Genomic DNA, 22,191 nt, shown 5'->3' with positions numbered 1-22,191 from the left:
CATATTATAAAGCAAAGACATCGCTTTGCCAACAAAGGTCCATATAGTCAAAGCTATGTTTGTTTGTTTGTTTTTACCAGTAGTCATGTATGGATGTGAGAGTTGGACCATAAAGAAGGTTGAGTGCTGAAAAATTGATGCTTCTGAACTGTGGTGCTGGAGAAGACTCTTGAGAGTCCCTTGGACTGCAAGGAGACCAAACCAATCAATCCTAAAGGAAAACAACACTGAATATTCATTGGAAGGATTAATGCTGAAGCTCTAATACTTTGGCCACCTGATGTGAAGAACTGACTCATTGGAAAACACCCTGATGCTGGAAAAGATTGAAGGCAATGGGAGAAGAAGGCAGCAGAGGATGAGATGGTAGATAGCATCACCAACTCAATGAACATGAATCTGGTAAACATTTCATGCAAAGATGGGCTCAGTAAAGGACAGAAATGGTATGGACCTAACAGAATCAGAAGATATTAAGAAGAGGTGACAAGAATACACAGAAGAACTGCACAAAAAACATCTTCATGACCCAGATAATCACAGTGGTGTGATCACTCACCTAGAGCCTGACATCCTGGAATATGAAGTCAAGTGGGCCTTTGGAAGCATCACGATGAACAAAGCTAGTGGAGGTGATGGAATTCCAGTGGAGCTATTTCAAATCCTAAAAGATGATGCTGTGAAAGTGCTGCACTCAATATGCCAGCAAATTTGGAAAACTCAGCAGTGGCCACAGGACTGGAAAAGGTCAGTTTTCATTCTAATCCCAAAGAAAGGCAATGCCAAAGAATGCTCAAACTACCACACAATTGCACTCATCTCACACGCTAGTAAAGTAATGCTCAAAATTTTCCAAGTCAGGCTTCAGCACTACATGAACCGTGAACTTGCAGATGTTCAAGCTGGTTTTAGAAAAGGCAGAGGAACCAGCAATCAAATTGCCAACATCCACTGGATCATCGAAAAAGCAAGAGAGTTCCAGAAAAACATCTATTTCTGCTTTATTGACTATGCCAAAGCCTTTGACTGTGTGGACCACAATAAACTGTGGAAAATTCTGAAAGAGATGGGAATACCAGACCACTTGACCTGCCTCTTGAGAAACCTGTATGCAGGTCAGGAAAACCAATAAAATATTGTAAAGTAAAATAAATAAAAACTGAAAAAACTTTTTTAAAAAAATAAAGTTAATGTAGAAAAATGGAAAAAAAAAGAAAAAGAACTGGACATGGAACAACAGACTGATTCCAAATAAGAAAAGGAGTTGTCAAGGCTGTATATTATCACCCTGCTTACATAACTTCTATGCAGAGCACATCACAAGAAATGGTGGGTTGGATGAAGTATCAATAACCTCAGATATGCAGATGACACCACCCTTATGGCAGAAAGTGAAGAAAAACTAAAGAGCCTCTTGATGAAAGTGAAAGAGGAGAGTGAAAAAGTTGGCTTAAAACTCAACATTCAGAAAATGAAGATCATGGCATCCGGTCCCATCACTTCATGGCAAATATATGGGGAAACAGTGATAGACTTTATTTTGGGGGGTCTCCAAAATCACTGCAGATACTGATTGCAGCCATAAAATTAAAAGACGTTTACTCCTTGGAAGGAAAGGTATGACCAATCTAGACAGCATATTAAAAAGCAGAGACATTACTTTGTCAACAAAGGTCTGCTAGTCAAGGCTATGGTTTTTCCAGTAGTCACGTATGGATGTGAGAGTTGGACTATAAAGAAAGCTGAGCACTGAAGAATTGATGCTTTTGAACTGTGGTGTTGGGGAAGACTCTTGAGAGTCCCTTGAACTGTAAGGAGATCCAACCAATCCATCCTAAAGGAGATCAGTCCTGAGTGTTCATTGGAAGGACTGATGTTGAAGCTGAAACTCCAATACTTTGGCCATCTGATGTGAAGAGCTGACTCATTGGAAAAGACCCTGATGCTGGGAAAGATTGAGGCCAGGAGGAGAAGGGCACAACAGAGGGTGAGATGGTTGGATGGCATCACCGACTCAATGGACATGATTTTGGGTAGGCTCCGGGAGTTGGTGATGGACAAGGAGGCCTGGCATGCTGCAGTTCATGGGTTCCCAAAGAATCAGACATGACTGAGCAATTGAACTGAACTGAAGGAGATGGTGAAGGACATAAAGCCTAGAGAGCTGTAGTCCATCGAGTCACAAAGAGTCAAACGTGACTTAATGACTATTCAATAAATGGGTGCTTAAACAGTAGATTATATAAGAGGTCATCATTACTATAAATGTAATTTTTTTTAACAACACTACTTTGAACTGTTAATCTGGAAGACAAAAACAAGCAGAAAAAAAAAAAACTTTATCATTTTTAGTAGAGTGTAAAGTAGAAGATGAAGTCCAAGATAAAATCCATTTTATTTCCTTAAAGCAAATAGAATGATATGGACTCTAAAGTATAACTTTCTCTGTTTCAAGATAAGTAATAAATGCCTTACTAGTACAACCTTAAAACTAAAGAAAGGCATTCTTCACACTTTCATTTCTCCCTGAAGTTAGAGACATTGATTGTATTAGTGATACCAGATGTGATGTGGTAAGTCAATTTTATATTATCTTTATCCATCAGCTCTGTTTAGTTTTGTCTTTATTAACCCAATAAAAAGGGGGAGGATGGAAAATCAAGAGAGATGAAGAAGTAGGGATTCAATTAGGAACTTCAGAAAGAAAAGTATCAGATTTTTTTATGATATCCACTGAAACATAAAAGGAAACCCACAGACAAAGGAAAACTAGAGAGAAAATCTATTCAAAAAGAATAAGTACAGGATGATAATTAATTTTGAATATCATCAAAGAGAAATTCTAACATGAAAAGCAGAAGAAATGATACCTATGACATAACTGAATTGTCAGTGAATTTGAACATTTTTTTGACTGAGCAGCTTGTCCATTATTATTAGAGACCTATTTTGTAGAAATCGTGAGCTCTAATCTGTGCTATGTTTCTAAATTGCCAAGGAAAAAAATTGATGGGAAGGCAGAGACGGGGGAAGTGGGGGGTAATGCAACACTTACTCGTCCATCTTTGCCAACAGCATCCATTTCCACTTCCCGGGCCCCCTCAATAAATTTCGTCAGCACCACTGGGTGTTCCTGTCATCAAGGAAAACAGGGTGGGGAGAATCTTTAGCTGAAATTTTATGCAAAGTGTCAAGTAAATCATGTACCTTAAGTCAATACTTGGGCAAAACTCGAAAAAAAAACTCCTCAACACACAGCACAAATTCATTAGCCAATTTGTTTGTTAAGAACAAGGTCACTCTCTGCTTACAGTGAGGAACAGGAAATCTTTCTCCAATTTTGAGTCCTCAGTGTATTGAACATGAGTTTTGAAGTTTCAAATGTAGACTCTAGGTGAGTTAGAGAAAAAAAGGAGGCAAAGGAGAGGACAGAATGCAGGCGGCTCCTTTACTTGTCTCCAGAATTATAAATATCTCTCTATTTTATTTATATCAGTTTTTAGTTCAGGTATTTTTTCTCTTCTTTATCTTTTCCAAGCACTACAATTTCCTCAATCACTTCTCTACATGAGAATTGAGAATGAACTCAGAAGGAGAGAAGTATTTTGTTTCGGTTTTGTTAGACCAAAGATGGAATTATTTACCTGAAATTGGCATGCTTTAAATCACTTCTACAATATGACGTTTGCAACTGCAAAATCAAACATTCTTCAAAGTGTTCTTGCTTTCTCAGCTGTTTCAGACCCCTTAGTATTCTTTAACGTCTTCCCCCACTCAGCTCCTCCACAGCAGTACTGCAATGCCCTCCACAGCCCAATCACTACGTGCTTTTTCCAAACTAATTGAAGCGATTGAATGAATACCTCAAGAGTTTAAACATCTCTTCTCCTCTTTGTGCGAGACCCTAGCACACTGCACACTTGCTGTTTTCTTGTCAAAACCTGCCTTTACCTATCTCCATGCCTCTCCTCCCCCATTGTACACCAGCTTCTGTCCTCACTTCATCTTTCAAACTTCAACCCATCCTTCAAGGCCTGGCTCCAATACCACCTCCTCCCTGAAGCCTTCTCTAAACATCTCTTTTTATTCTGAACACAAACCCCTTTTGCCCACTATCATGGAGTTCATCATCTTTGGCATGTGTGTTGAATTTAATATATCTTATCTCCTTTAGCAGAACACTTTAAATAGAATGGAATTTAGTGAAAAATTCAAAATAACCCATGTCTTATGCCATAAATAAGCTGTTCTCTTCTCACATTTATTATTAAATGAAGAAACTTTCCCCACTCCCTTTTCTTCAAAAGCCTATTAGGCATTAAATTGTTGATTAGCCACACACATACACACAAAAAAACATTTTAATCTCTGTTCCTTCTTTTAAAAATATTGAATATTTGGTGTTGGCAGGCCTGGAAGAGCTGTATTGGGACCTTTGTGGGAATTTTCCACAAAATATATAATGATAACAATATAATTGCAAAAAAAAAAGATAAAGTTCAATAGCTGTCTTAGTTTCTCTAGCCAAGCCTGAGACAGAGGTTCTTGTTCAACTGATTTATTAAGGGATTGAGAAAAGCAGGATGGGACACAGGGAATAACACTAGGTAGTTTGTGGGGTCACTGGGGACTGGATTCAACTTCACCCCACAGGGAGCTCTGAGTTACAGCACAGAGTAAGTCCTAACTTGAAGCAAAGGGCAGTCACTGTCCAGGGTTTGAGGGTGGTGGTGAGGTGAGGGGTCTTGCTTCCTGGTGCCAGAAGCTCCCATTTGACTGAAAATAGTTATCCTGAGTGGGCTTCCCAGGTGGCACAGTGGTTAAGAAGCTACCTGCCAGTGCAAAAGAAGTGAGTTTGATCCCTGGGTCGGGAAGACCTCCTGGAACAGGAAATATCAACCCACTCCAGTATTCTTGCCTGGGAAATTCCAAGGACAGAGGAGCCTGGTAGGCTACAGTCCATGGGGTCACTGAGAATCAGACATGACTTAGCAACTAAACAACAATTATCCTGAGAAATGTAGCTGGGAGGTATCATCAGCTCTCACAGCAGCTGAGGGGTGGGTGCTCCCACAGGTAAAGGATCTGAGGGGGGCAACAAGATCATTCTCTATCTTGACCAATCAAACACATTTGCAAATAGCCCTTACTATGTTGAGGAAGAAGATTTCTTAATAAACTTCAACCTTTCAGCAGTTGGCTTTCTTAAAGCACTTTCTTCCTTAGGTATCCATGATCACATTTTCAGGCTTCTTTCTCAGACTCCTTCATGGTTCTTTCTTCCCTACTCAGCCCTCAAATGCCAGTATTCTTTTCCTCTCTGTTTTAACTGTTCCTTTTCCTCTATACTCTTCCCAGTGACTGCTTCCAATCTTAAAACTTCGGTTCCAATAATAAGCTATTGACTTCCAAATATATATTTCTCTTTAGCTGTGATCTTGATCTTCAATTTTGAACCCTCTCCTTTCTAAACATCTGTATTTGAACTCTTCACAGGCACCACATATACAAAAGGTCAAAAATTAGATACGATTTTCCCCTCTAAAATTTATCTCCTTAAGTGTTCCTTGTTTCAATAAATGGTGCCTCTGTCCATCCAGCTGACTAAGGCAGAAACTCGGGAATCATCCTTCATCCTCTCTTTACCCTCTGTCTCCATCCATTCACATCCTGAATGCACATCCTCAATATTTCTAGAACACATGCCCTTCCCTCCATCTGTACTATCACTGATCTTTTTTTTTTCTTTTTTGGCCCCAACACACAGTACATGGGATCTTAGTTCCCCAACCAGGGATCATACCTGCACCCCTTGTCTTGGAAGTGCAGAATCTTAACCACTGGACTGCTAGGGAAGCCCCTTTACTCTCATTATTCTTTTATATAAATATATATAATTTTATTTATTTATTTATTTGGGGGTGTGCCGGGTCTTTATTGCTGCACGTGTTTTTCTCTAGTTGCAGCAAGTGGGGGTTACTCCCCAGTTGTGGTGCGTGGGCTTCTCACTGCAGTGACTCTTCTTGTTGCAGATAGGGTGTGAAGGCTTCAACAGTTGCAGCAAGAAGGCTCAGTAGTTACAGCTCCCAGCTCTAGAGCACAGGATCAATAGTTGTGATGCACGGACTTAGTTGCTTCATGGCCTGTGGGATCTCCCACAGGAACTGAATCTGTGTCTCTTGCACTGGAGGATTCTTTACCACTGAGCCACCAGGGAAGCCCCACTATCATCATTCTGATCCAAGGCACTGTCATCTCTACCCTGAGCTACACAATAGCCTCCTAACCTCTCTCCATGAATTCAGTCTTGTCCCAGATTTATTTCACTCTCTGTACTGCAGAAGAGAAATTTTTCTTAAGCTTTCAATTGCTCCTTTTTTAAAATGGAAGTATAATTGATTCACACTCTTGCATTAGTTTCAGGTGTACAGCACAGTGATTCAGTAAGAAAATATGACTAAAATCTAAACTCAGTGACTGACAAGGTTCTCTCTATCTGCTCCTTCACTTTCTACCCTATCATCATTATAATTAGCACTTCCTACCGTGTTTGGCATCCTAGGCATAAAAGTGAATGCTTTGTCATTTTCTAGCCCATTCTCAGCTTCAGGCCTTTATACTTGCTGTCCTTTCTTACTTCATATCCACGATGTAAACCTTTTAATTCTGAATCAACAATTCTGAACCAAATTAAAAGTCCTTTCTTCAGAGACTGGTCCCTAATTCTTTTACACTTTCTCTCAACATCATGTATTTTTGCTCATCATATTTAATCATCATTATTTGACGTCTTATGTTCCTAATAAAGAGAGTCATCTGTGAGCACAGAGACTCTCTTTTCATGAATGTAATTCCTGATTCTGAGAATACTGCCACTATGTAGCAGGCGCTAAATATGAATGGGGAGAAGGCAATGGCTCCCCACTCTAGTATTCTTGCCTGGAGAATCCCATGGGTGGAGGATCCTGGTAGCTGCAGTCCATGGGGTCACTAAGAGTCAGATACGACTGAGCTACTTGACTTTCACTTTTCACTTTCATGTATTGGAGAAGGAAATGGCAACCCACTCCAGTGTTCTTGCCTGGAGAATCCCAGGGACGGGGGAGCCTAGTGGGCTGCAGTCTATGGGATCGCACAGAGTCGGACACAACTGAAGGGACTTAGCAGCAGCAGCAGCAGCAAATATGAATGGATACATAATAGCTCATCGAACTTGGGTCTCCTGCATGTCAGCCAGGTTCTTTATCATCTGAGCCACCAGGAAAGCCCTACATAGAAGGTCATAATGAATGGTAGTTTTACTCTGCTGCTGCTGCTGTCACTTCAGTCGTGTCTGACTCTGTGTGACCCCATAGACAGGAGCCCACCAGGCTCCCTAGGCCCTGGGATTCTCCAGGCAAGAACACTGGAGTGGGTTGCCATTTCCTTCTCCAATGCATGAAAGTGAAAAGTGAAAGTCAAGTCGCTCAGTCATGTCTGACTCTTAGCGACCCCATGGACTGCAGCCCACCAGGCTCCTCCACCCATGGGATTTTCCAGGCAAGAGTACTGGAGTGGGGTGCCATTGCCTTCTCCAAGTTTTACTCTAAGTTCACTGAATTGAGAATCCCAGGTCCTGCTGTAGTTTAATGGAAGACTTCAACTTAGTACTCCATTAGGACATCTCTATGATACAACTTTGGGCCTGTTAGGATTCTATCCATATGAAAAAAAAAATTATTTAAAAAATATTCTACCAAATAGAGGGCCTATGAAATCCAATATCCCAGACAGAGAAAACCTGCCTCATCACTCACATGAGACTAGCTGGGTGTAGCTGCTGTTTTCTCAAAACATCAGAGTTGCAGGATCCCTCTCAGGGAGTGCAACAGAGAAGAGGACCATGTCTGACTTCAGAACACATTAATGAAAACTGGCCTGTTGGAGAAAGTCCCTCCTCAGTTATCTAACTTTCACAAAGAGTGAATTCAAAATCCACTTGGTTGCTTTTTTTTTTTTTTTACTCTTTGTCTCTCTTCACTCTTTATCATTACCCATTTTTTACACTGAACAAATTTCTATGGGGAGCAGCTACCACACAGAGAGGAAGCCCCACTTCATGCATGCAGGAACTATCCACACCCTTTATTCCTCTTTGAAGTGCCTCTGATTTCACTGCTTGGCTCCCTCCAAACTCTACTGCCTAACATCAAACTCTTCTCTACGAGTTGTGCTTTCTCTCTCTCTCCTTTTTTTTCTTTTAGCCCCAACTAGCTTTTGAAAGCTTTTAAAAAGAAAACGTTACTTTTATCCTTTACAGTATGAGGTCTGCAGATCAATAACCCCACTGGGTAAATCTTAAATGGATCACACTGAGGTAATGCCGAAGGAGAAAGTAAAAGCTGGGGGCAGTGGAGGAAGGTGGTTGAGTGGCCAGAAAATTATAAACATTTTCATTAACTTACAAATGGAATGTACCAGAATGAGAAAAATCAATAGGTGAGTGAGGGGATTTACTATTAAAGTTGCAGCATTGACTAAGGCAAAGAGCATCTCTCCAGGTCTGAGAATTAAAAATCAGGGAAGCCGTCACTTGTTCGTGATGACCATGGTTGGGCTGCCTGTAAGACGGGGAATCCCATGGGTAACTTGACCAGCATCTAACTCGTGAACAAAGTTCATGCTTATTCAGGCTTGCTCCTGGAGACTAAAATTGTATAAAACTCTATTATGATAAAATATTCACTGGTCTTCCCCTTCTTCCATTAACCCCAAGGATCCAAATATAATTAAATGCATTTGCGTTTTCTCATTTCTGTATTTAGGAGAATAATGGGTAGAACAAAAAAGGAAAAACATCCTGTGCAAAGCAAAACAACATATAAACAAGGTAGCAATTAACAGAAGAGGTAGAAGTCGCCAAGAAGAAACAGGACACTACCTGAGAGACTCTAGTGGCCTCCTCTAGGAATTTTTTCATCTCATCCTCGGAGAATACCACATTCATGGCAGACCCGCTGAATAAGAAGGGGGAAAAAAAAAAGAGGTCAATTTCTTTCACCACTTCAGACGTAAAGCATGCTATACACGATTGCTTCTCAGAGTAGTTCCAGGAAAACTCTAGTTCCAATTTAGGGTAAGTAAGAAGGTGTCTCTTTCTGCATTGAAACTTTATGTAATCAACAGGACAATCAACCAAAGTAAAAAGTCCCCCAGGTTGGGGATGGGGAAAGGGGGTGAGAACTGTGAGAATACCCAAAGAGAACAATGGTAGGTCTTAGAGATGACACATTCTCAAGGTTCATCCTTTCTCTTTATCATTTGAACATAGTTTTCTAAACTTGCGTCTTCCCAGTTCACTACCTATAGCAGATTCTAACCCACAAATATGCTGTCAAAACAGGTCATTCCACTATCTCAGCTGGGTTACAAAAGAATCAATTTTTTTTAGTAACATTTGCTAATATAAGGTGCAGTATCTGATTGAAATATATTCAACTGTGTCCTTTCAAACTCTCGAGAAAGAATACTATCTGAAATCAATTTATTCAGAAAGCTGGCATTTGCAGAATGGGATAGGAGGGGAGGAAAGAACGAAAACTAAGAGGAAGGGAAGCCATAAGGAAGAAAAATATCACTTTCTACTTCCTTTTAAAAAGTAGCATTCGCCTTACCTTTTCTACTATACTGCAAATTTTATGCATAAAGAGCTTTCAATTTCTTCATCTATTTAAGGCAAGAAGGCTAAGGTAATAATAATGTTGATAATTCACAGGCTAAGAAACTAAAAGATATGGAATGAAATGATGAGAAGAAGCACAGAAGTCAGAGTTGCTTTCTGCAAACCTCCTTAAATGTCTATGTTGTTGAAATTAACTTACATTAATACCTCAGAGAAGTAGTATTATCAGAATGTGGTTTACACAAAATGTCATTTAAATAAAAAGGAAAGTTTTCCACCTCATTTGAAATTTTTCATTATTTTAAAGGGTCGCATCTCCAATTCCATTTACACTTGCAAATTGTGCTCAGCAAATTACGCTTCTCTTATTTATCCCCTGTTCACTGAAATTGTTCCTCACATGTGGTAACATCTGAAGAAAATAAGTAACAATTGACGACTTCTCCTTTGATGGTAAAATTTAGTTTCCAAGTTTATTATAAAAGACACTGTCCATGTCCTCCAACATTATAATTCACTTATTAAAAATTATGATCTCAAAAAGAACCCCACAATATTCAAACCACAAGCACTACTGGAAGGAGATGACAAGAGTCAAAGATTAACTTTCATTTCTGAGTATCAGAAAACAGACACTGGTGAGAGACACCCCAATCTTGTTTTGTTTTTGCTCTTCGGTTTTTTAAATTGTCCTCTTCTCTAATGTAAAGGTATATCCTCCCTTCACTTGGCAAGGAGAGGGTGTAAGCCATGCTTCTAAGAGGTAGGACTGGAGACACTATTGTCACTCCCAGAAGGAAAAGCACGAACTGCGCTGAAGAATAGTGCCCAGGTCCTCACCCTGGCTTTGTTGGCGGCAGGATTGTCGATGGATTTACAAATTACTACACATCAAAGCCTAGTGCTCCTAGCATACAGAATGCAGTTGGGTATCTCCTATTTCTGAATAATTGTTTCAGAACACAATATATTACCTCAAAACATAGGAAGGTCTCAACAAGCAGGGGTAGCCCACAGACTTCGCAAATTCCAATGCCTCATTCTAATTAACAGAAACAACATAATGCATGAATAGTGTAAAATAGTCAATAAAAATGCAGAATGGTATCATTAGAACAAGTGGTAACTCAACGCCTTTTATTCTTCCTCTCAAAAGACACCATTAAAATGTAAATTGGACATAGAAATACATAAAATTTCTAGTTTCTAATTCTAAATATCAAATCTAGTTCAAAAATAGTGTGAACTTCTTTTCATTGTCAGAATCTTAATGAGAATACTCCTATCAATTTATAACCCCCATTTAACTGCAATCATGGAAATACAGCGACTTTAAAAAGTAAATTCACTCAGCATAGTGTATTCTATCTGCCCTGCAGTTAACATCCACAGTAGCTAGCATTCAGGTCGTGACTTTTCAAAAGGAAATGTTAAAAACCTACATGTAGTTCTCTTCTTACCAAAGTGTTAACAGCTTTCCATGGTGCCTGAGCCACCTTCAGCTCATCCAAGACAGCTGAGAAGATGGAGCGATCCTCAGCCCTGTCAATCTGCAGAGGACTTGTGCCCATGATCTTGACACCATTCTTGTACAGGGGGACTGCCAGGTTGTTTGGAATCTGGCCCCCAACTGATATGATGCAGCCACCACATGCCTGAAAAATATGTCCGCAATATCAGCTATCGGATGATGAACAACTGGGCTAATACTACTGCCTCCATTTCCTTACTGAAAACGTGGAACATGATTGTGATATTTTCATTACTCCCATCAATGGATAATATTAAGTTATGCCACAGAGAGATAAATGGATTTCTTCCTGACTTTCCAGGTACACACACATGCACATGCACACTAGTCACTCAGTCGTGTCCACCTCCTTGCAACCCCATAGACTGTAGCCTGCCAGGATCCTGTCCATAGAATTCTCCAGTCAAGAGTACTGGAGTGGATAGCCATTCCCTTCTCCAGGGGATCTTCCCAACCCAGGGATCAAACTTGCGTGTCCTGCATTGCAGGTAAAGTCTTTACTGTCTGAGCCGCCAGGGAAGTCCCCAGGCACACACCATCCAAAATCTTTGTTAAGACTCCCAGAAAACTACATGTGATTAGCATGAAAGACTCCTGAATATGATTGCCAAGTATGACTTCCATACAATTGCATGTCAATGTATGACATTTGCATGTGTGGCAATTAGAAAATCAAGTCAATGAATATTTTCATCCTGTACTTTATATTATATTCAATTAATTCTTGAACTACTGTTGTAATTTCCTGAATGGATACAGATCTCTCCTTTTAACATGCATCTCTGCTGTTCCTCTCCACTCCAGCACTTCACATTCAGATTGTGCATGCGTACCGTCGCTTCAGTCACGTCCGACTCTTTGTGACCCCATGGACTGTAGCCTGCCATGGACAGGCTCCTCCATCCATGGGATTCTCCAGGCAAGAATACTAGAGTGGGTTGCCATTTCCTTCTCCAGGGGATCTTCCCAACCCAGGGATCGAACCCATGTCTCTTACATCTCCTGGACTGGCAGGTGTGTTGTTGTTTTTTTTTTTTTTTTTACCACTAGTGCCAGATGGGAAGCCACACATTCAGACTAATTGTTCACAAGACTCCTCACCAAGTTACTCCTATATTCAGAGTTCTCCAAATGCTTCTGTTGCCTAAAGGGTAAAGTGTTAACTCTTTACCGCTGGGGCCATTCAGGCTTTCCAGTCTTATTTACAATCACTCCTCTCAGCACCAGGAAGACCACCTACCTACTGTCACCACCTACATGCATTCCCACCAGCAAGCTCTCTCACCGCTTAACCTTTCCCGGCCTTGTTTCCTTCCTTCCTTCTCCTTCCCCTTATCTAAACTAACCACCCCCGAAGCGCAGTCTAAATCCTAATTCTCACTTTGACATCCTCTCCCCTTTACTGCTGCCTTGGTACCTGAACAGTACCCATAACTGATTTTAGCTCCTATTTCTGTACTATTTGCCATATAAGCAGTCCTTGAATCATTAACATTAATCTCCTATGAATAGTCAAAATAGTGTTTTTTTTAAGCCCCCAAAATCTCAAATTTCTCAAGACTAGTGTTATAGAGATGATGGGGGAATCAGTGAGGGACAGTGGGGAATTGGATTTGGACTTAAAAGTCCCTCTCCTTCCTGTTCCCTCTGTGAAACTCTCCCCGGGGTTCCATCCCCTTGTCTATAAAATTAGGATAATAATACCTATCTACTTCATAAGATTTCTATGTATGTAGATCAAATAGGATAATAAACATTAAAGGTGCTACACCTTGTAAGTGTATAAATAAGACATTATTATTTATATTAGAAAATATTACAATATCAGATAGGCCGTTGATCTTGGCATAATTTACCTTTGCCATAACAACCTACAATTGAATATTACTGAAGTAATAGATGGCACTAGTGTTAAAGAATCTGCCTGCCAATGCAGCAGACATAAGAGGCATGGGCTCAATCCCTAGGTGGGAAGATCCCCTGGAGGAGGAAATGGCAACCCACTCCAGTATTCTTGCCTGGAGAATCCCATGGACAGAAGAACCTGGCAGGCTACAGTCCATAGGGTTACAAAGAGTTGGATATGACTGAAGTGACTTAGCACACACACAAATGTTTTTTTGTCACTGTTTGAAATTATTCTGAAATATTACTGAAAGGGGCGAAACTAATTTCTCTCTGATAAGAGAAATTATATACTGCCTAAGCAAACACCCTGCAATTGAGTATTTAAATGCATTGTAAACATTATGGAAAATAACGGTCCACATTTCTGCATACTTATGAGTACACTTAAGCTGCTTTTATCATCATTTTTATGTTCACTATTTATTTTTTGTAAAACTTTAAATAAAAATTATTTTCTTAACTATAGTATTTTTATTTGCTAATTATTTTAGTTTATTAGTGGCATTAATATTTTAGAGACTAAGAAACTAATTCTTCAATTAAATATTAAATATATACAAAAAGTCTCTTATGTGAAAGTCTTTAAAAATAAATTCTAAAATTAAGGGAGAAGTAACCAGCTATGAGCAAATATTAGAGTCAATTGGACTAAAATAGGCATTTAAAGATGAATAAAAAAGCTGTGTGTAATAAATACATCAGTAGTTTCCAAAATAACTCTATGGAATTGATTTCAATTTTTCAATAAATTAACAACTTTAGAAATAATAATACAAACTGCTGCTCCTGTTTTGTGTCCAACTGTTTGCAATCCCACGGACTGTAGCCCACCAGGCTCATCTGTCCACGGGATCCCAGGCCAGAATACTGGAGTGGGTTGCCATTTCTTTCTCCAAGGGATTTTCCAGATTCAAGGACCAAACTGGGTCTCCTTCTTGGCAGGCAAATTCTTTATCACTGAGCTACCTGGGAAGCCCCATAATATAAACTACTGCTACTTAAATACATTGTGTGTGTGCATGCTAAGTCACTTCAGTCATGTCTGACTCTGTGACCCCATGGACTGTAGCTCATCAGGCTCCTCTGCCCATGGGATTCTTCAGGCAAGAATACTGGAGTGGGTTGCCATGCCCTCCTCTAGGGGATCTTCCCAATCCAGGGATTGAACCTACATCTTTTACGTCTCCTGCATTAACAAGTGGATTCCTTACCACTAGTGACACCTGGGAAGCCCATTTAGTACATTACTATACACCTAAACTACATTTTGACCCTCATGGTTTTCACTCTGAGGCAATTATTACTTATACCATTTTTACAGCTAAATAAACAGGCATGGTAAAGGTCAAGTGACTTGCTGATATTTCTTACCTAGCAAACACAGAATTACTTGAATGAGATTCTGCATATTGTAAAGCAGCTATGCTTACCTAATATGCCAAGTCTGAATTTGAAATCAATCCTGATTTTCCTGGCTTGTTTCAAAGGTGGTGAATGTTAAATGGTAGAAGAGATATTTCTTAAACATTCTTTTTGGGAAGTAGTAGATAGAAACACTTTCACTCCAATATCCTATTCTCATCATTGACCTCCAAAAATAAAGACCATTATTTGGAAGATAAATCATGTCCATAGGAATGTTTCTGAGTAATGGTGTGATGGTTGAGTGCAGATTTTGCCTGCACAGCAAAGGGAATTCAGTAAAAGAGAACATATTTGAGGGATGAAGTTAATAGAGGAGAATTTTGTGGAAGAATTTTATTTTAAATTGGTCCCAACTCTAAGCACAGAGCTTGTAGAGATAAGAGAAGAGAATCTGGTATCCTACACAGATGAATTAATATCATATACAATCACTTACACTTAATTTCAAGTAATTTACTGAAGCAAAATATTCTAAAATGCAGATTTGTTTCACAGATTTCTAAATATGTTAGGCCTAAAATAATTCCACTAGGCTCCCAAAGTTCTACTGATCTTACCTAAACTTGTTTGTAGCTTAGTTTCCTAGTTTTTAAATCTGATATCATGAAGCTAAGGCATCACCTTACAAAAATATTTCTCCAATAATTTTTAAGCTGAAATCACACCACAAATTTATTTTTAGTGGTGAGGAATAAACAGAAAATACTTCAGATGTATTTCAGATCATTTCAGTTTCTTTTACATATTAATCACTTAGAGCAGTCCTTATTTTACAGACAAATTAAATGTTTTAATATAGGCAGAATACAATATAAGAAAGTTGGTCTTACTAACAGAAATATCATTTACTTCACCAAAAAATAGTCCTGATTTTTGTAATTTCATGTATTTTCTCTAATTTACATTTTCACTATTTACACGTCAATCAGTGAGGTTGCGCATGCATTATATTTCAGTAATTCACATTTTAGTAAAACATTTGTATCATTTCAGACAGGATCTTAAGATAATATTTAATTGCAATGAAACCAAATGCTAGGAATGAACCCCATTCTAGTCTAGAGTGATCCATTCCCTAAGGTGTTTTGCCTATCAGTGATTCATGTCTGTCACTCTTTGATTCACTTAACTCAAGCTGTAGTACAAAGGTACCACTGTCTATTATAATATGATGTGCTTAGTTGCTCAGTTGTGTCTGACTCTTTCCAACCCCGTGACCCACTTGCTGACTGTAACCCGCCAGGCTCCACTGTCCACAGGATTCTCCACGCAAGAACACAGGAGTGGGTTGCCATGTCCTTCTCCAATACATACGGCATTAGGTGTTAAAAATAGAAGAATTAAATCATTAATCAGAGTACATCCTTATAGGGTATGATCCAGTAAATTACACATCGTAAAAGAAAAAAAATACATAATCAGGACTCAAATCAGACAGGACATCATAAAGTGTCAAACATGTTGCCTGAATTTTTAAACTCGACCTGTTTTTTAATGAGCAAATACTAAAAGAATTAAATTAATGTGCTTTGCTTATAACTTTTCAAACCATGAGTCTCCAAAGAAAGAAAGGGAAATGTGAAGTTAGAAAGGATCTGTGAGAGTCTCCCTCATCGTCATAGTCTATAAAGATTATTGCATAACCCATCACGATGGAAGTGACTTAGCAGCAGCAGCAGCAGCATCCCAAGGAAACAGATCTAACAATAGATCTAATAAAAGAGGGGCTTCCTAGATGGTGCGGTGGTAAACAATCCATCTGCCAATGCAGGAGATGCAAGAGACATGGGCTTGATCCCTGAGTTGGGAAGATCCCTTGGAGTAGGAAATTGCAACCCACTCCAGTATTCTTGCCTAAAAAATTTCATGGATGGAGGAGCCTGGCAGGCTACAGTCCATGGGATTTCAAAGAGTTGGACAAGACTGTGTGACTGAGCACACTACTAAAAGAGAAGACCAGTGTTAGCACTTCTATAAACAAAGTAATCATTTTCAACTCATATGCCTCAATATAATTTGAGAATATCTTTTGCCTTTTTAAGGAGTGTCCTAAACAAAACTGAACCAGGCAAAAAATATCATCCATCAAAGCCATGTACATGGTGTGCTAAGTCGCTTCAGTAGGGTCCTAGTCTTTGTAGTCCCCCAGGATCCTTTATCCATGGGGGTTCTCTAGGCAAGAATACTTGACTGGGTTGTCCTGCCCTTCTCCAGGGGATCTTCTGACCCAGGGATTGAACTCGTGTCTCTTAGTCTTCTGCATTTGCAGGCAGGTTCTTTACCACTAGCACCACCTGGGAAGATTTATAGATGGCAGACACCCACTTCTCAATGTCTTGGCTCCTCTCCACACTCACACACCAAAACATAAAAAATAAAAATGTAAAGTTCTTCTCAGGGAGCAGAATCCATGAATACAATCATAAGGAATTAATGACTTCAGTTTAAAGGGTTTGCCCTTTACAAGTATAAAAAAAAAAAAAATGCCTGCAGCTAAAGGGATATATCACTACAAATTTTTCTATTTAAAAAAAAAAAAAGAAGAAGAAGAAGTGGAAGGAGATTTCAGCATTTCTAGCATCCTCTCTCACTCAACTTCTGATCCAGACGTCCCTCCAAAGCAGCCTGCTTTTCTCACAGGGCACATCACTTTTCTGACTTCCCCTCAAGGTTTTCTTTCGAGGTGCTCCTTTGATGCCATGGAAACAAGCTTGGTCCTGAACTCGACCAAGTGACCTGGACCAAGGGACCTATCATGTTTTCTATCATCCCATGTAGCTATGTATCCTTGGGAAAGCCTATTGCCCTTCTAAGTGACTCAAATGCGTGCTTTTAAATAAGATTAGACATGCTTCCAATTTTCTTCAAATTTACTACTGAATGCTTCAGTGCCTTCCTGATCACTAGGGGCATCCAAGGTCGAACAAGGGCAGCCTCCTGAAGGTTGATGCACACCCATTATGAGAGACAATGCCTGTAAAGCCTGCTGTGAGGAGATACATAACAAGCTTATACGAGGAAACGTATACACAAATATACATACATATGTGCCTGATGTGTGCATGTGATATATTAAAATCACATTTCTTGTAGGGTAGCATAAAGAATGTATCAATGGTATACTGTTCTTATGCTCTTCAACACAACATTTAAAATTACCTCAGTATATGTAGTGGCACTAAAAAAAAAAAAAATTTAGCTTCAAATAAGGGCCAGTTTATTTATTTCTATCATACTGAATTCAGTTATAAAAGGACTTCATTAGCATTCATATGTATGAAGGCAACTATAGAAGTTTTTCATCTTTCCTTAAACCACTTCATACAGAAATCATTAACTACATGTTAAATGCCTGCCACTACCGCTTGTAATGCTTCTTAATATTTTTTAATAATTATGTAACTTTTCAGATATTATGTCATTAATCCCAGTTTTATTTCAATGTCTCAAAGGTAAGGGCCTGGTTTTACAGCTCTCTATCCTCCCTCTCTATCCTCTCTATTTTCCCTTATGGCAGAAAGCGAAGAAGAACTAAAGAGCCTCCTGCTGAAAGTGAAAAAGGAGAGTGAAAAAGTTGGCTTAAAACTCAACATTCAGAAAACTAAGATCATGGCATCTGGTCCCATCATTTCATGGCAAATAGATGGGGAAACAGTGATAGACTTTATTCTTTTGGGCTCCAAAATCACTGCAGATGGTGACTGCAGCCACAAAATTAAAAGATGTTTGCTCCTTGGAAGAAAAGATGACTAACTTAGACAGCATATTAAAAAGCAGAGACATTACTTTTCCAACAAAGATCTGTCTAGTCAAAGCTATGGCTTTTCCAGTAGTCATGAATGGATGTGAGAGATGGACTATAAAGAAAGTTGAGCACTGAAGAATTGGTGCTTTTGAACTGTGGTGTTGGAGAAGACTCTTGAAAGTCCCTTGGACTGCAAGGAGATCCAACCAGTCCATCCTAAAGGAAATTAGTCCTGAATGTTCATTGGAAGGACAGATGCTAAAACTGAAACTCCAATATTTTGGCTACCTGATGCGAAGGAGCTAACTCATTGGAAAAGACCCTGATACTGGGAAAGATTGAGGGTGGGAGCAGAAGGCGACGACAGAGGATGAGATGGTTGGATGGCATCACTGACTCAATGGACCTAAGTTTGAGTAAACTCTGGCAGTTGATGATGGATAGGGAGGCCTGGCGTGCTGCACTCCATGGGGGTCGCAAAGAGCTGGACATGACTAAGCGACTGAACTGAACTGAACTGATCTTGCTGAACCTGATTTTTAAAAGATACTCAAGAAATATTTGTAGAATATGTACTTGCTTTGATCCCCACCAGTTTATCTAAAATGAATAAAGAAATTATGAGAAAAGTCTGGTCAGTGAAAGAACTGAAAATTGTGTATATTTTACCTAATGGTTTGTGTGCTGTGCTCAGTTGTGTCCAACTCTTTGTGACCCCGTGGACTGTAGCCTGCCAGGTTCCTCTGTCCATGGGACTTTTTAGACATGAATACTGGAGTAGGTTGCTATTTCCTCCTCTAGGAGATCTTCCTGACCCAGAGCTCAAACCCTCATCTCCTGCATTGGCAGCCAAATTCTTCACCACTTAGCCACCTGGGAAGCTGTACCTAATGGTTTCGTTTCATTATATTAAAAGATTAGTAGGCCAGGCCTAAATAAAAAACTATGATTATACATTAATCCTCAATTTGTCTATTTCTTTTCACAATAATAAAATCATCACATTGTTCTAGCACTATACTTTATATTCAACAATGCAATCTCAACCACAAATCTATGTTACCATCACAGTACCTACATGTACCATGTTTTAACACTCATATGATTCATTAACAACAACAACAAAGATGAAGCACAGAGAATTTAAATAACTGGCACAAATAAACAAAGTTTCAAGTCAAAAATTTAAGTCTTGTGGCTCCAGGTTAATTGTTTTTTCCTTAAGTGACCATATTTTGTACATAGGGATGATTCTCTACAGCAGGAAATTAATTATAATCAACTTCAAAAGGCAAGACTAAAATTTTCAAGTAGGCATTTTTTTAATTGTAAAATAACTTGTTAACCTAGGATCATATAAATCCACAGTGAAGATACACTCTATAATATTGGAATAGAAGTAGAAGAGCTACTTAAGAGAAGGCTATAATGCTACCAAAATCATTTAGAATGAACTCATTGATTTTTACACTGAATACTAATAGCTTCATCTGTAGCACAAAGAATTAACCAGTCTTTTGTGAGTGACTAACTTGTCTCCTCTGAGAAGTGGTCATCATTAAACAATAGAATGTGAACTAAAGAGAGACTTCTTATCATGGGTCTACATGATTAATTAAATGGCTTTACAAAATATCTATTGGGGCTGTCTTATGCTAATTAATATGTGTCTAGCACATGTTACCAAGAAGAATTTTCAGTATAGATGGAATGCTGAGAAAGAAAAGGTGTATTTTATATGAAAAAGAATTACTCTGTGCCACGGCCTCAAGAATCTAAGGCTAGAGTGATTATTTTTCAGAGTTTCATCTCAAAATTAGATAATGGAAGACACCAGAAGCTCTTTCTCTGAAGGTAAATTGCAACATAAATCTACATACATGGATACACATATATAAAGTATGCATTGTATATATTTTTATTCTTTTTTTACCCTTTTTTTTTTTCTTTTTTTACCTCCTGATGGTAGATGTCCAGGATTCTCTCCAAAGACAACTCTTCAAAGTACAGTTTGTCACACTCATCAAAGTCTGTGCTCACGGTCTCAGGGTTACAATTCACCACCACTGTCTTCTTGCCAAGCTGACGCAATGTGCGGATACTGGAGACAGCACACCAATCAAATTCTACACTGCTACCTACAGAGACAATGAAATTGGGGAGAGAGGGGAAGAGAATCCTGAAGTTATAACACAAAGAGAAGCAGAAATATATTGCCAGTCACTCAAGGCTAAGGAAGCTAATGCCCTTTCAATTCAATGTTTTTCCAAAATATAAATGTCAGATCTATTGATATTATGCATACTAGTTCCTACTATACTATTATTAGGAAAAACGGGGACTCATTAAACCACAACAACAGGCTAGCTTGCTTTGTATATTAAGTTCTGCGAGAGGTAATCTCAGTATTTGGAACATTCAGAACCTCAAAGTTAATGGAGGAGAACTATAATAATAATTTTTATAAACCTCATTTACTGAAAAGAAACTCAAAGTGAACATATTGACCTCAGCACACACAATAAAGTTTGTGATCAGAACACTTGAGTTCTTGTTTAAGTCCTTCCACTTACCCTGCTGTCTGAGAGCCAAACCCAATGATCCCTGAGGTGCCTTGCAGCTCTGACATGTCTTGATTGATTGGAAAGTCCTGGCCTTTCCAAGCATATCCTTTTAAGCTTGGCAAGGCCACCCCATGCAGAGTGAGTGACCTTCTAGGAAGTGATTTGATGTATAATAATGGCCTAAATGCCTCAGAATATCACCTCTACTGAGATGCCATAGAACTGAAGTTCAGGGATTTGTACTAATCCTTTGCATTAGGACTTTGTCTCCTAAAAATGCTTGTCAGCATAATAAGTTGTCCAAATATAGTAGCATGTTAAACCTCACTATCAATTAAGTACACACTTGATTATTAGCTCAGCTAATCTTTCTAAAGCAATGTAGAATGGTTGCATAAATTAAGTGAAATTTGAAAAGGAAAGAAGAAAGGTTTAGAGAAAGGTAGGTCCTGGTGAAGGTGTCCAGGCTATTTAAGCATAAGATAAAGTGGCAAAGGTATAAACGCTTTCGGCCTACTTTAAGGTTTGGCCAAAAATTGGCAAACTACCATATCCTGAAACACTTAATTGTAAAAACTGTAATAAACTCTATGTTTAAAATACATTTAAATCATATGTTTCATCATTTCCATATTAAAACACCTTGCAGAGGCTAGATGTTAGATATATTTGCTAAGAAATATCTATTTAAATATATACTTTGCAACTGTAATAGATCTTGATTCATTATTAAATATCTAATTTTAAGTGACTGGGAGAAATACAACAAATTCTGGTGAGAATGTTTTAATTAAACTATGTGATACTCTTCCTGGGTCCCAATGAGATGAGCTCTTTGCATCTGATGTCAACCCACATCATATGTTAGGTCAGACATTGAGTCTACAAAAATGATTACTCTTTTATGTAAAAATTATTGAGCAAATACAGATCTTTGTGAAAAATTATACAGGAAGAGAAAAAGTTAAAGTGTAATTCACTCGCCAACCCCAGTAAGAGGCTAAGTTTAGCTCATGAGAATGAAAATGAAAAACGGATAACAAGATAAAAGGGAAGGAGATGGAATTTGTGGTTGAGACCTACATTTGAGTCCTACTTCTTTCATTTGCTGGTGGCTCAGATGGTAAAGCGTCTGTCTACAATGTGGGAGACCCGGGTTCGATCCCTGGGGTGGGAAGATCCCCTGGAGAAGGAAATGGCAATCCACTCCAGGACTATTGCCTGGAAAATCCCATGGACAGAGGAGCCTGGTAGTCTACAGCCCATGGGGTCGCAAAGAGTCAGACATGACTGAGCGACTTCACTTCACTTCACTTCTTTCATTTAATAGCTGTATACATTGGGATACATAGCTCTG

The 22,191-nt window shown here is 38.9% G+C and overlaps 1 protein-coding gene across 1 annotated transcript in view; it reads right to left on the bottom strand.

Annotated features, from left to right (window-relative positions):
• The window catches only part of CPS1 (carbamoyl-phosphate synthase 1), a 142,238-nt gene that overhangs the window by 26,775 nt on the left and 93,272 nt on the right, over positions 1-22,191 (bottom strand). The window contains exons 25-29 of the mRNA XM_069578246.1: positions 20,227-20,408; positions 11,122-11,316; positions 10,636-10,703; positions 8,921-8,996; positions 3,056-3,133 (exon numbers count right to left, since the gene is read on the bottom strand). Of these exons, the coding sequence (XP_069434347.1) occupies positions 3,056-3,133; positions 8,921-8,996; positions 10,636-10,703; positions 11,122-11,316; positions 20,227-20,408 (599 nt within the window). The remainder of the gene's footprint in view (positions 1-3,055; positions 3,134-8,920; positions 8,997-10,635; positions 10,704-11,121; positions 11,317-20,226; positions 20,409-22,191) is intronic.

The sequence above is a fragment of the Ovis canadensis genome, chromosome 2, assembly GCF_042477335.2.
Source record: "Ovis canadensis isolate MfBH-ARS-UI-01 breed Bighorn chromosome 2, ARS-UI_OviCan_v2, whole genome shotgun sequence".
Lineage (NCBI taxonomy): Eukaryota > Metazoa > Chordata > Mammalia > Artiodactyla > Bovidae > Ovis > Ovis canadensis.
The sequence above is the reverse complement of the archived record's forward strand: the minus strand, read 5'-3'. Positions and strand labels throughout refer to the sequence as shown.